At 37.9% G+C, this 14666-nt stretch overlaps 2 protein-coding genes across 3 annotated transcripts in view; one reads left to right on the top strand and one right to left on the bottom strand.

Moving 5' to 3' along the window:
- kansl1l (KAT8 regulatory NSL complex subunit 1-like) overlaps window positions 1–14666 on the bottom strand; it is a 100909-nt gene that overhangs the window by 34234 nt on the left and 52009 nt on the right. For both annotated transcript variants that reach the window (XM_072261159.1, XM_072261160.1), the window contains exons 4-6: window positions 12024–12218; window positions 11639–11751; window positions 9144–9330 (exon numbers count right to left, since the gene is read on the bottom strand). In XM_072261159.1, coding sequence (XP_072117260.1) covers window positions 9144–9330; window positions 11639–11751; window positions 12024–12218 — 495 coding nt within the window. The remainder of the gene's footprint in view (window positions 1–9143; window positions 9331–11638; window positions 11752–12023; window positions 12219–14666) is intronic.
- rpe (ribulose-5-phosphate-3-epimerase) overlaps window positions 1–14666 on the top strand; it is an 89012-nt gene that overhangs the window by 71505 nt on the left and 2841 nt on the right. The gene's annotated exons all lie outside the window — the stretch shown is intronic.

Genomic DNA, 14666 nt, shown 5'->3' with positions numbered 1-14666 from the left:
ATAGTAAAATGGTCACTAGAAGTTACCAGGCCAGCAATGGGTCCATATGTTTCTCATTCAGGAAACAGGCTTTGACACTAGATAATATCTTTATGAAAAGAACTTTAAGCAATGCTCTGCCATGTTGATTTATGTTAAACAGAAGAGGGATTTTAATTTGTTATTCTGGTGTAGCTCCATTTCCTCTGATTCACTGTATCTTCTTAGGATTATATTAAAAGAATACAAAAAGTAATGCTCAGTGGCACATTTAGTGCTCTGCCACCAAGAAATTAAACTCCTTCCAGATGTGGATGTAGGTTACAATTAATTTATGTGAAATTGAAGCCATTGAGATGGGCCAGGAAGAGATTATAATCATGAACAAAGGTCATTCTGTATGGTGAAGTATAAGAAACTGTGGATATGAACTCCATTCAGAGACGAAGAGCCGAACTCTTGCCCCATATTCCCAAATGACAATTATGACTGCGCTTCAAAACACATTCACTCATTGTGAAAGAGTACAGCATACAGAGAAAGTGAGTCAGTTCCTATCTCCTTATCACACCACTGGAAGTGAACATATCCATGTATTGCCTCATCTTTCTAAAGTTTTCATGCACAGGATATGACTCTGCTAATAATCAATGACAACGACAATGAATCATACCCGGATGGTTAATATCGCCCTTTTGTAGCAGCTGCCATCAAATAAGCAAGCAACATAACACAAGCCTGTACTCTAGTTATATTACCACCAGCTCATTTTCAAATAGGAGCTTGCTCATGACATCAATCAGAGCCCTGATCAGTTACATATGAGTTAGGCTGTATATATATAAAATCTCTAAACAGGCCAGCGCTAGTACACAAATATCCATTAGTTTCCAAACTACACTTCAGTACACAACTTCAACAAAAATTCTGAAGTTGCTTGTTTTATATCATTTATCCACCAGGAATAACCCAAACATAAATTAAAATGGGAAAATTGTAAAATTACCATTTAAGACATGACGATTACCCATCTCCCAGTTGCAACCCACACTGTACACTCAACATAAAAATCATACAGTTAGGCATAGAGAACAACAAATTTCATGACATATGTCAGTGATAATAAACCTAATTCTGATTCTGAGCCTTCCAGTACAGAAGGGAGCCTTTGGCTTATTTCATCCATGCTGACTGTAATGCTCACTGACACTAATCCCATTTGCTGTCATTGAACCTGTACTTGTCTACTCCTTTCCTACCCACGTACTTGTCCAAATGCTACTTTTGTACCTGCCTCTACCGGGTCCTCTGGCAGCTCATTCCAGATACCCACACTCACGATATGACAAACGTACCCCTCTGATCTCCTATAAATTTTCACGCTAACCCTTGTGTTTCAGATTCCACACCCGAGGAAGAAGACCATCTATGCCCCTCAACTTTACAAATTCCTGCAAGGTCATCCCTCAGTTTCCTACATTCCAGCCTCTTCAAATTTCCTTATGTAAAGCCCTCCATTCCAGGCAACATCCTGTTGAATCATGCTTACATGGGCATCTCATGAACAGTTATAAAGAACCCCTGCCACTTCCCAGCTTCTTTCGTGCTATGCCCCCATTCCCAGCATCTTCATATGTCAGCAGATTATTCAACTACAGAGGAGATAACGGCTGAACTGTCACCCAGCATCATACTGTAGTGCCAAACTGCTATCTGCAAATGTCACTCCACTCTTTAAGAAGGGAGGTAGGTAAAAGAAAGGAAATTATAGGTCAGTTAGCCTAACCTCAGTGGTTGGGATGCCGTTTACTTGGATTTTCAGAAGGCGATTAATAAGGTGCCACACGTAAGCCCGCTTAACAAGATAAAATCCTATGGCATTACAGGAAAGATATTGGCATGGATTGTGGAATGGCTGACAGTTAAGAGGCAGCAAGTGGGAATAAAAAGGGTCTTTTCTGGTTGGCTGCTGGTAATTAGTGGAGTTCCTCAGGGATCAGTATTGGACTGCTACTGTTCACATTGGCAATGATTTAGATAATGGAATTGATAGCTTTGTGGCAAAGTTTATGGATGATACAAAGACAGGTGGAGAGAGTAGGTAGTGCTGAGGAAGCAAAGCAATTGCAGCAGGATTTAGACAATTTGGAAGAGGGGGCAAAAAAAGTGGCATTTGGAATACAGTGTTGGGAAATGTGTAATAATGCCTTTTGGTAAAAGGAACAATAGTTAAGAATTTACCTAAACAGGGAGAAGGTTCAAACATCAGAGGTGAAGAAGGACTTAGAAGTCCTTGTGCAAGACTCCCAGAAGGTTAATTTACAGGTTGAGTCTGTGGTAAAGAAGGCAAATATATTGTTGGCATTTATTTCAAGGGGGATAGAATATAAAAGCAAGGAGATAATGCCGAGCCTTTATAAGACACTAGTCAGGCCACAATTGGAGTATTGTCAAGTTTTAGGCCCCATATCTCAGAAAGGATGTGTTCTCATTGGAGAGTCCAGAGGAGGTTCATGAGGATGATTCCAGGAATGAAGAGGTTAACGTACGGGGAGCATTTAGTAGCTTTGGGCCTATACTCACTGGAATTTAGAAGAATGCGGGGGGCGGGATCTCACTGAAACCTACCGAAGTTTGAAAAGACTAGTTAGGGTGTATTAAGCAGGATTGTTTTTTAGCCAGAGAGTAATAAATCTGTGAAATGCTCTGCCACAGACTGTTATTTAAGGCAGAATTTGATAGTTTCCTGATCGGTGAGCGCATGATAGGATCTGTCAAGAAGAAAGGTGTATGCAGTTGAGTGCAATCTGGAATCAGCCGTGATGGAATGGCGGAGCAGGTGCGATGAGCTGAATGGCCTAATTCTGCCCATCTCTTATGGTCTTATGATTTTATATACATTTGTAAGATCATCCCTCATTCTCCTAAGCTCTCATGAAAGCACCTCCCAGTGGCAGAGACAAAACAAGCAAACATCTGAAATGCTAATCCGTTCTGTCCCTCTGTAACTGCTGTGTTACTTCCAGCAGTTTTTTTTACTTCACATTTCCAGCACCCAGTTTTTTTTTTGATTTTCCCTTCAGAGGAGACTATGGATTCAATATCTTTTTTTTGTTCTACATGGTACATGGTGAACAAATTCACTGATCCAGAGAAAACACTACGTCCCAATAGTTCTAAAATAAGATAATATAGCACATTAAACATCGCAACAGAGGCAAATTTAATACTTTGGTTGCTATATTTCTACTCACTTTTGACTATCCATGAATTGTAGCAACAGCATCTTTCTCGGAGAATGAGGGAAGTCAAGAAATCCTTTCTGATGTATTTAACATGTAATAGGCTTTTGAATGAATCACCAGTAAAGGCTGATGGAATGTTCAGAAAACCTTTGTGGAGAAGGTAAGGGATACAATGGGAGTCTACGCAAATGTTAATTATTGTGAACAAGGATATATTGTTGGGAGTTCCCACTCCTAGTAATTGCTGCTTTGATATTAAAGATGTAAAAAGGGTAATTTTAATGTAAAGCCTATTAAAATATTCTATTGAACCTGAATTATCTGTATTTCCTTCCCCACCTGATTAAAGCAGTTGAGAAATTTACATTATGCAATAAATGTAATTATTAAAGTAAATTAAAAGAAACTGCCTCAAAAGAAACTAGATTTTAAGTCCAGACTATTCAGTGGAAGAACAGTTGTTGCTGACTGAGTGTCATCAAGTCGTCGTTGACTCATGGCGACCCTATGGATAGTGTAGTTGTTCACAGGGTTTTCATGGTAAGATATGGAAGTAGATTGCCAGGCCTTTCTTCCATGCAGATACTGCTGCTACCCAGGTTGGGACCATATGCCTCCCAGTCTAGTACTGATGCCGCTACACCACTGGCTGCCTCGGATGAACAGTACATTCTCTATTTTGATGATGCTTCAAGAAACAAAGTACAGGTGTCCCCCCACTTCATGGACGTTCGCTTTACGCCAGTTCACTTTTACGAAAGACCTACATTATTACCTGTTTTTGCTAACCAAAAGAGGATTTTCGCTTTTACGAAAAAAGACGCCTGCTTTAAACTTGTGTTTACCCCGAGAAAGACTACCATGAAAGCCTTGCGCGGACAGGTGTGTGTGCCGATTTTTTTCTACAAATCAGTTTTGGCTAAATCTTCCCAATTCTGCTAAGTGAAACTACACAGTACATACATTAGTTCTACTTTATATAGGCTGTGTATTTATCATATCATTCCTGCTTTTACTATATGTTAGTGCTATTTTAGGTTTTATGTGCTATTTGGTATGATTTGATAGGTTATTTTTGGCTCAGAAGTTTTTCCCATATAAATTAATGGTAACTGCTTCTTCGCTTTATGCCATTTCGGCTTACGAACGTTTTCATAGAAACGCTCTACCTTCGGATAGCGGGGGAAACCTGTATTGATTCCATAGTCTTCCAAAAGACACCACCAGGTGGACACCTATCTAGATCAATCCCATCTTTCAGCATTTGGCCCATCCCCTCCTATGACTGGATGATTCAAGAGCATGCATAGACATTTCATAACTGCTGTTATGACTCTGTTCCCACTGAACTCTTCATTACATCATTCCAGGTACTCACTACTCTTGGTGAAAATTCCTCTCAAATCCCCTTTAAATCTCTTACTGTTAACCTAAATTCAAGTCCTCTAGTTCTACTAGCCCTGATAATTTGTTTATATTTAGTTAATAAGCACATAACAGGCCCTTCTGGCCCAATGAGCATGTCCCATGCAACTCCATCCATGTGATCAATCAACCTACTAAGTCATAGGTCTTTGGAATGTGGGAGGAAATGGGATCACTCAGAGAAAATCCACACTGATACAGGGAGAACATGCAAACTCCTTATAGACAGTGACGGGACACTGGCACTGTAATAGCATATCACTAACTACCATGCTGCCTGAGATTCCTGAACTCTTTCCCATCTACATCCCTCAATTTTATATTATTTCCCTCAACTTCCTGCTCCTCCTCTCAATAACTGAAATGCTCCATCCCGGGCAACATCCTGATGAATCCCTTTGGCATCGTCTTCAGCACTATCACATCCTTCTTATCATGTGGTGCACACAGAACTCCAACAGAGATCTGATCTCTGTTTTATAAAGTTGAAGCATCATCCCCCCCCCCCCCGTGCTGTGTTCACTGTCCCAACCAATGGTGGCCAGCATCTCATGTGATTTCATTACCATGCTGTCTACTTGCACTGCAACCTTCAAGGATCTTTTAGACTTGCACGCCACAGTCCCTCTGTTCCTCAATACTCACTAGGACATGACTATTCTTGGTGTAGTTCCTAACCTTGTTAGTACTCCCAAAGTTCAATACCTCCTCACACTGATCTAGAATAAACACCATCTGCCAATTCTCAGACCATATCACCAACATATTGCTATCACCCCACAACTATTCATCATACTGTCAACAATTCCATTCCATTTACACTTCCGTTGGCAGGTCAAATTCACGCAGTTAAAATGATGATTTTACCGAAATTTTTATATGTATTTCAAAATATTCCTATTTTTCTAACTAAGAAGTTTTTTGATCAGGTTGACTCTATTATTTCATCTTTTGTTTGGAATAATAAAAGACCAAGAATTGGAAAATGTCATTTACAAAAATTAAAAAAGGATGGAGGTCTTACTTCGCCTAATTTAAGAATGTATTATTGGGCGGTTAATATATGTTATACGTGTTCTTGGTTATATTGGACCGATAAAAAGGAACGACCACCTTGGGTTGACCTGGAAATGAAAATTGTGAAACAATTTCATTTAACTTCGTTATTAGGAGCTCCATTACCTGTACAATTAGCCAAAATTTCTATTCTAAATATAAATCCTATGATTAATCAATCATTACGAATCTGGTACCAGTTTCGTAAATTTTTTAATCTTAAAAAAATTAACCTTTTTAGTTTAATTTATCGAAACTATTTATTTAAACCTTTAATTAATGATCCTACCTTTTCTCTTTGGAGGAATAAAGGAATTTCTTCCTTTATGGATTTGTTTCAAGAAGGCCAATTGATGTCCTTTGAGAAATTAGTAACTAAACACTCTCTCTCATATTCACATTTTTTGCAGTATCTTCAGGTCAGACATTTCTTACAAGAATATTTAAGTACTTTTCCATATATACAAGACTCTGACCTGTTAGACATTATTTTTAAAATGAACCCTTTAGTGAAAGGTTTCGTTGGGAAAATTTATAATTTACTATTACAACAGGATAACTATCCTTCACTTAAGATTAAGCAAGATTGGGAAAGAGAGCTTAACATGACCTTGATAACAGAGGATTGTTGCGAATTTTGAAGCTGGTTAACTCTTCTTCGATTTGTGCCAGTCATTCTCTAATTCAATTTAAAATTGTACATCGTTATTATTTGACAAAGGAGAGATTGTCTAAAATATTTCCTAATGTAAATAGTCAGTGTGATAGATGCAAAACTGAGATAGCTACATTGACACATATGTTTTGGTCGTGTTCTGTATTGAAACAACTTTGGAAATCTATTTTTTCTACAATTTCTAAAGATTTAAAAATCAATTTACAACCTAATAAATTGACAGTTTGGTATAATTCCTCAATATATTCACGGTATTTCTATATCAGACAAAATACGTAATTGCATTTGTCACATTATTGGCTAAAAGGGCTATTTTATTAAAATGGAAAGATGCCTCTGCTCCCACTTTGATACAATGGTTCTCTCAGGTGATGTTATGTCTTAGTTTGGAAAAAATTAGATGTCGAACTTTTGATCCTAGATTTGAATTCGAGAAAAGGTTGTGTTCTTTTCCCGTTATTATCATTTGATTTGAGTTAATAAAGATGGTCCTTTTCTGATACTTGGGTACATGGATTTGGTTGGCGGATTGAAGCTCGTATGGCGTATAGCTCTGGGTTTGTGCTCCAAATGGGTTCCCCCGCCTTTTTTTTGTTATTAGGGTTGTTTTTTGTTTTAGTTAGTAGGGGTTCTTTTTTTTCTTTCTTTCTTTTTTCCATAAAAAAAAAGCCTTAACATTTTGTTTTTTTATTATTATTCATATACTGTTCAGTTTGGTTGATAGTTTAACTCTTATTCTACATATGGATATGTTGTCTTGATTATTTTGATGTATTTTTCTCTGTTGTTGATTTTCAATAATAATTAATAAAAAAAATTAAAAATGAAAAAAACAATTCCATCAATCTTCATATCACCTGGGAACTTACCAACTTTGCCATCTACATCCACATATATATATATATATAAAATGTACAGGTAAAATAAATACTTGGCAGGCTGGCTGCAATGCTGCTAACAGACAGCAGACATCCACCCGACCCAGGACAGCCCAAGCTCCTTACAAGAAGCATTATTCAGGAGTAGTGAGTGATTTTACTGAGTGTGGATAAGTGTAAACAAGTGAGGCTTTCAATGAGAAAGATTGGGTAGAATACTTAAGTTTCAAAGTTTAAAGTAAATTTATTATTGAAGTACCAACAGTATATCTCACCATATACTACCCTGAGATTAAATTTCTTGCAGGCATTCACAGTAGAACAAAGAAATATAATAGAATCAATGAAAAACTATACACAAAAACTGACAATGTGCAAGTACAAGAAAAACAATGATTAATGATAATTAAGTAAATTACGTAAATAGTTTCTGAAAAAACAGTGAAGTTTGAAAGATGAAGAGTGACATGGTGATTTATACATTGATGTTTACTTATAGACAATAGACAATAGGTGCAGGAGTAAGCCATTCAGCCCTTCGAGCCAGCACTGCCATTCACTGTGATCATGGCTGATCATCCAAATCAGTATCCTGTTCCTGCCTTATCCCTATAACCTTTGATTCCACTATCTTTAAGAGCTCTATCCATCTCTTTCTTGAAAGCATCCAGAGACTTGGCCTCCACAGCCTTCTGGGGCAGAGCATTCCATACATCCACCACTCTCTGGGTGAAAAAGTTTTTCCTCAACTCCGTTCTAAATGGCTTATCCCTTATTCTTAAACTGTGGCCTCTGGTTCTGGACTCACCCACCAGTGGGAACATGCTTCCTGCCTCCAGCGTGTCCAATCCCTTAATAATCTTATATGTTTCAATAAGATCCCCTCTCAGCCTTCTAAATTCCAGAGTATACAAGCCCAGTCGCTCCAATCTTTCGACATATGACAGTCTCGCCATCCCGGGAATTAACCTTGTGAACCTACACTGCACTCCCTCAATAGCAAGAATGTCCTTCCTCAAATTTGGAGACCAAAACTGCACACAGTACTCCAGGTGTGGTCTCACCAGGGCCCTGTACAGCTGCTCTTATACTCAATTCCCCTTGTTATGAAGGCCAGCATGCCATTAGCTGTCTTCACAGCCTGCTGCACTTGCATGCTTACTTTCAGTGACTGATGTACAAGAACACCTGGATCTCGTTGTGCTTCCCCTTTTCCTAACTTGACTCCATTTAGATAATAATCTGCCTTCCTGTTCTTACCACCAAGATGGATAACCTCATTTATCCACATTAAACTGCATCTGCCATGCATTTGCCCACTCACCCAGCCTGTCCAAGTCACCCTGCATTCTCATAACATCCTCCTCACATTTCACACTCCCACCCAGCTTTGTGTCATCAGCAAATTTGCTAATGTTACTTTTAATTCCCTCATCTAAATCCTTAATATATATTGTAAACAGCTGCGGTCCCAGCACTGAACCCTGTGGTACCCTACTGGTCACTGCCTGCCATTCCGAAAGGGACCCATTAATCACTACTCTTTGTTTTCTGTCAGCCAGCCAATTTTCAATCCATGTCAGTACTCTGCCCCCAATACCATGTGCCCTAATTTGCCCACTAATCTCCTATGTGGGCAAAATATAGGCCCTAGGTTTGTTGCAAATGATTCCTGCCTCTGTCCCAATTAAAATGTGTTTTGATCTTGTACCTACAGAGTGTGGGCCAACTTCTGAAAACCATCCATAATTTATTTTTTGACACCGAAACAGGAGGAATTCCAATCCTAGGGTTGTTTTCATAAATACAAAATTCCTATCAAAAATATTGAAGATTTGACCACAAATCAGTTTTTTTCTGCTATATTTAAGTAGTTCAACTGACCTTTGTACTGGCATTAGAAACAGAAAAGAAAAGTCTGCGTTTATTGTACGTTCGGAGAGGCCTAACTCTTGCTGAAGTGTCATGTGGAGAAAGATGTTGCTGAGTCTTCCTTAGCTGCTTTTTCTTGAACAGAATTTCCTCAGAACCAGGACTCTTTGAAGAATTAGGTTTACCATCACCTAAAATGCTAAAAAAGTTATTTTTGAGCATTGTAATTTATACAGAAGAGATTATTTTATTTCTATACTTTAAAAGGATACAATTATTGCAAAAGCTAAATGCTTGGATGTACTTACATCAATTACAGGAGTGATTGTTTTCACTCTATTTATGATGAATGGTAAAACTACACCATGGCACTAATAGGTACACATTTGAAAGTAAGCATTTTACACACAGGACTGAATTGATGAGGTCAGGTTTAACATTTTGCAATATTTGAAAGCAAGCAATCTCAAAAAGTGAACTGTTATAAATGATACATGATTTGCTTTCATTGCCGTGATCAGGAGATCCTGATTTGCAATGTTATAGAAGTTTCATTGTCAGCTTGTTTCCTTTGTGCTTACTGAAATAGACACTGTAGTTTGTATACAATTCATGTTGCATCAGAATTTGTTACATTGAAAAGATTAAATCTCCCAAGTACATTCTTATAAACATAAGCTAATGCATACAAATGATCAGTTTGTCTTCAAACCTTAGCTTTCATAATATTAAAACAAATGAGGAGAAATTTAAAGTGCAACCCTGAATCTCTGGATGTTTGAATGATACTTATTTGTCGATTTAGGTGCTAAGTAACAAGGTTCCTAAGAAGTTTCTACATGATCCCATTGAACAATTTGACAGAGGCTGGTGTAAATGTCACCATAATTTCAGCTGAGAAAACTCCAACTCACTCTTGTTCCAGAAAAGATGTAATTAAATGCAGCAGTCTTATTAGCCAAAACTTGAATGTGATCTCTGGCCTTTCTAGGTTCAGAAAACATGCTGTACCGACTGTAGCCTAGGGCCATGACTCATAGGCCTGGATTTTGTGGTTAGCAGTGAAGCAAAGATGGTAGCAGCTAAATGCAGATTTCTAGTTAAGAAGAATTGCTCATCTCTGTGGCACAGCTCCTCCTTCTGCAAAACTGTTCAGCTTCAAAGTAGGAACCTTTCAATTCAGCAACTGCTAAGTTATTAAACTAGCTGACAAGTTAACCATTTTAACTAATTCCCATAAACAAATAAAAATGAGGCACAAGTAGCTTTTTAAAAAACATATTTAACAAAAGACTGGAACTTAAACACAGATTTGGACAGAAACAAAGCATTAATTATTTTCCAAAGTATATGAAGAATTTACAATCTACATTCATAAAGAGGTTTTACCAGGCCAGAGAAATTATAGTTAGTATATTATTAAAAGCTCTCAAATCTAATGCAATACATAATATTTTACAGTATTTTACAGAAAGACTTTCTTGTGAAAACCTGAAATTCTTGTTTAGCAAGCTCCCTGCTGATACCCCAAAGCTGACAATGTAATAATCGTGAATTAGGGACAGAATATGAAGCACAGTGATAATCAATTTCAAGATAAGTGAAGCTGAGATGCATTTCACTATTCTACCTACCTGGGAAACTGACCAGAGCACGTTCTAATTTCTACTCCCAATTCACTTCAAGCTTAAAATGGGTTCATGATAATTTTTCTTTCAGTCTTATGACTCAGAAACTGGATGATCTAAGTGCATTAATTATTTTTGCTGTCTTTTGAACTCCTTGCCTTTCAGAAGCTATAGTCATTGGGAGTAAATTAAACAGTTCAAATACTTGCTAAATGTGATTAGATTTCTGATAGATATACAATGATTTCTATTGTCACAGGTTGCATTTTGAACAGGATTACTGATATATAGTTAAAGGAACATGTACTAATTATGATGACAGATCTAATCACAGCACTACAATCTCAGGACCAACGTAGCAGTCTCGAAAGATACCATCATAACTCAGAAGAACTTGAATTCAAGGAGATCAAAAAGAACTAGACAGTATAAATTTATTTATGTACCTTTTCGGTGCATCTTATACCATTTAAAATCAGAGTTGCACTTGATCAGTGCTATCATAGTCATAGAACACTACAACACTACTCGATAACCCTTTGGCTGTGCCAAACTATCATACTGACTAGTCCCATTGATCTGCACCTGGATCACAGCCCTCCATACCCCTCCCATCCATGTACCTATCCAAATTTCTCTTAAATATTGAAATCAAACGTGCATCAACCACTTCCACTAGCAGCTTGTTTCCCTTAAACATTTCAACCTTCACTCTTAACCCATGAGCTCTAGTTCTAGTCATATTACATTGACAATCACGATAATCAATTTTGAGACTGGAAGTATTTATTAATCATCTGTGATACCTATTTTTACATAGGAAAAGTAAAATAAATCATTAATATGAGAGTTAAAAAGATGAAAAAACACATGCCCTACCTGCAGACGGGGGCCTCAAGACGGCTGCATGCCTTACAGGATACAGGAGAAGAAGCAGGAGATAAATTGAGTGGAGGAATCAAACTGTTGACTGATTCTGTTAGCTGTGCACTCTGTAGGCAATTAATAAACAATTCTTTCAACTTCTGCCTCTAAGAGCACAATTCGGTGAATGTGAAGCAAATATCTAAACAGCAATTTTCTAGGTTGAACAACTCTTAACATACATCTTGAACCAGATACAAATTTTACAAAACACTTTCTTGACCTCACTTATTCAATATGTTTTTGCATAAACAGACTGGGACAAATTATAACAGAAGGCTCCTGGCAGTGCATGTAATCAAATGGCACCAGTTTAAACATTTAGACATTTTCTTTCTACCTGCTTATCTATATTCTTTAGAAGAAGTGAAGGGCTGCTTGGTGACATTTCCAGATTGGAATCCAGGGTTGAATACGTTATCTCTGCAGGAGTTTTATTATCTGCTGCGACTAATGAAACAGCTGCTTCTGTCAACTGCATCTGCTGTTTGAGAATACCTTTGGAAGGCTGAGAATCATCCAGGACTACCATTCCCTAGACAACAATTACAAAAAAAAAGCTGGTGTTAGAAAGCATTTGGCTTATCAAGTGTCTTCAACAGCGAGTAGAGTGATCTTCAGGTTATTTTCAAAGCGAAACAAATTAAATATTATAGCTTCCATTGCCTAGCTGATCTTCTGGAAATGAGATCCCAGCCAATGGATTACAGTTGCAAGGAAAAGTTTGTGAACCTTTTGTAATCTCCTGGTTATCTGCATGAATTACTCATAAAATGTGGTCTGATCTTCATCTAAGTCACAATAATAGACAAATACAATCTGCCTAAACTAGAAACACACAAACAATCGTAATTCTTGTCAATACTGAGTACACCATTTAAACAATCACAATCTAAGTTCAAAAAAGTATGTGAGCCTCTGGGGGTATTGCCTTTTTACAAAAGCTATTTGGAGTCTGGTACTACAAACAATGAGATGAGATCGGAGGTGTGGGTTGCAGAGGTGTCTTGCCCTATAAAAAAAGACACACAAGTCTGCTCTTCTCAAGAAAGATCTGTTTATGTGCACCATGCCTTGAACAAAACAACTTTCAGAGGGCCTTAGAAGAAGAATTGTAGAGATACATAAAGCTGAAGGAGATGAAAAAGAACACAAGGGTAATCTGCAGAAATTTCTAGAACTTGAAGTCTTTGTTCATGTGTCCACTATAAGAAAAACACTGAAGAAGAATGGTGCTCATGGAAGGCCACCATGGAGGAAACCACTGCTCTCCAAAACAAAAAACACTGCTGTACGTCTCAAGTTTGCAAAAGACCACCTGGAAGTTCCACAATGCTTCTGGGACAATGTTCTATGGACAGATAAGACAAAAGTTGAACTTTTTAGCAGAAATGCACACCATTATGTTTGGAGGAAAAAGGGCACTGTACACCAACACCAAAATCTCATCCCAACTGTGAAGCATGGTGGAAGGAGCATCAGGGTTTGGAGCTGCTTTGCTGCCTTGGGGCCTGGCAGCTTGCAATGGTTGAGGGAACAATGAATTCAAAATTGTATCAAGACATTTTACAGGAGAATGTTAAGGTAGCAGTCCGTAACCTGAAGGTTAATAGAAGTTAGATGATGAAACAAGACGATGATCTGAAACAACAACAGAATGGTTTAAAAAGAAAACAGAATTGTTTTTTGGAATGGCCAAGTCAGAGTCATGACCTTAACCCAAATAAGATGCTGCAGCATGATCTAAAGAGGGCTGTTAATGTAAGGTATCCCAGAAATATCGATGAACTGGAACAGTTTTGTATGGAGGAATGATCTAAAATTCCCTCTCGCCATTGTGCAAGTCTGATCAGCAGCTACAGGAAATGTTTGGTGGAGGTTATTGCTGATAAAGGAGATTCTACCAGTTATTAAATACAGCCTGGACTGTAACAATGTGTTCAATAAAGATGTGAAAAGTACAATTTTTTATGTGTTATAGTCTAGACAGATTATGTTTGTTTAAAAATGTGACTTAGATGAAGATCAGACCACATTTTATGTGTAATGAATGCAGAAAACCAGGTAATTACAAAGGGATCACAAACTTTTTTTGTGACTGTAGGACAAACATGTCCCACCTTATCCTCATCAAAAATCTACTTCCCAATGGGATTAATGGATCACCAAAATAACACTAGTAGGTTTTACTCTCTACTTCAAGTCTTGAGGAAGCCGCAGTTTATTCAAAGAACAGAATGATGAGGCCTGAAATTTAACCACAGTATAAGGTAAGATTTCCAATTAAACAAGCTGAAACAGTAAGAAAATGTACAGCTACAACCTTCAGTATTCAACTGCACATAAGCCACTGTGTTTAGCCCTCTTCACACTTACTGTTCCATTGCCATTAACGACATTACTCTCTCTGACAGCCATCTGAAAATGGATTAGAATGCTCCTTGACTTGGCAGTGTTTTCATTGCTTGATGAGGTTTTGTCTTCGATCTCACCTGTCACTAGAACTGCACTTCCATGTCAATAAAGTCACCTAATGTCATCACTGCCTCACCTCATCTAGCATATAGAGCAGTACAGCACAGGAACAAGCCCTTTAGCCCACAACATACCAAACTCAACTAATCCCTCATGCCTACACAATATCCATATAATGTACATCCATGTGCCCATCTACAGCCTCTTAAAGGCCTCTATTGCACTTTCTTCCACTATCACCCCAGGAGTGCATTCCAGGCTCACACCACTCTCAAAGTAAAAACTTGCCTCACACCTCCTTTGAACGCATCTCTCTTAACCTAACTGCTTGTCCCCTAGCATTAGGAGTTTCGACAGGGGGAAAAAGATACTAGCTGTCTGTCTATGCCTCTGAAAATCTTATAATTTCTATTACGTCTCCCCTCAGCTTCTGCTGCTCCAGAGAAAACAATTCAAGTTTACTTAACATTTTTAAATAGCGCATGTCCTCAAGTTCAGGCAGCATCCT

Source organism: Mobula birostris, chromosome 6, assembly GCF_030028105.1.
Source record: "Mobula birostris isolate sMobBir1 chromosome 6, sMobBir1.hap1, whole genome shotgun sequence".
NCBI classification, from domain to species: domain Eukaryota; kingdom Metazoa; phylum Chordata; class Chondrichthyes; order Myliobatiformes; family Myliobatidae; genus Mobula; species Mobula birostris.
This window is presented reverse-complemented; position numbering and strand designations above follow the sequence as displayed.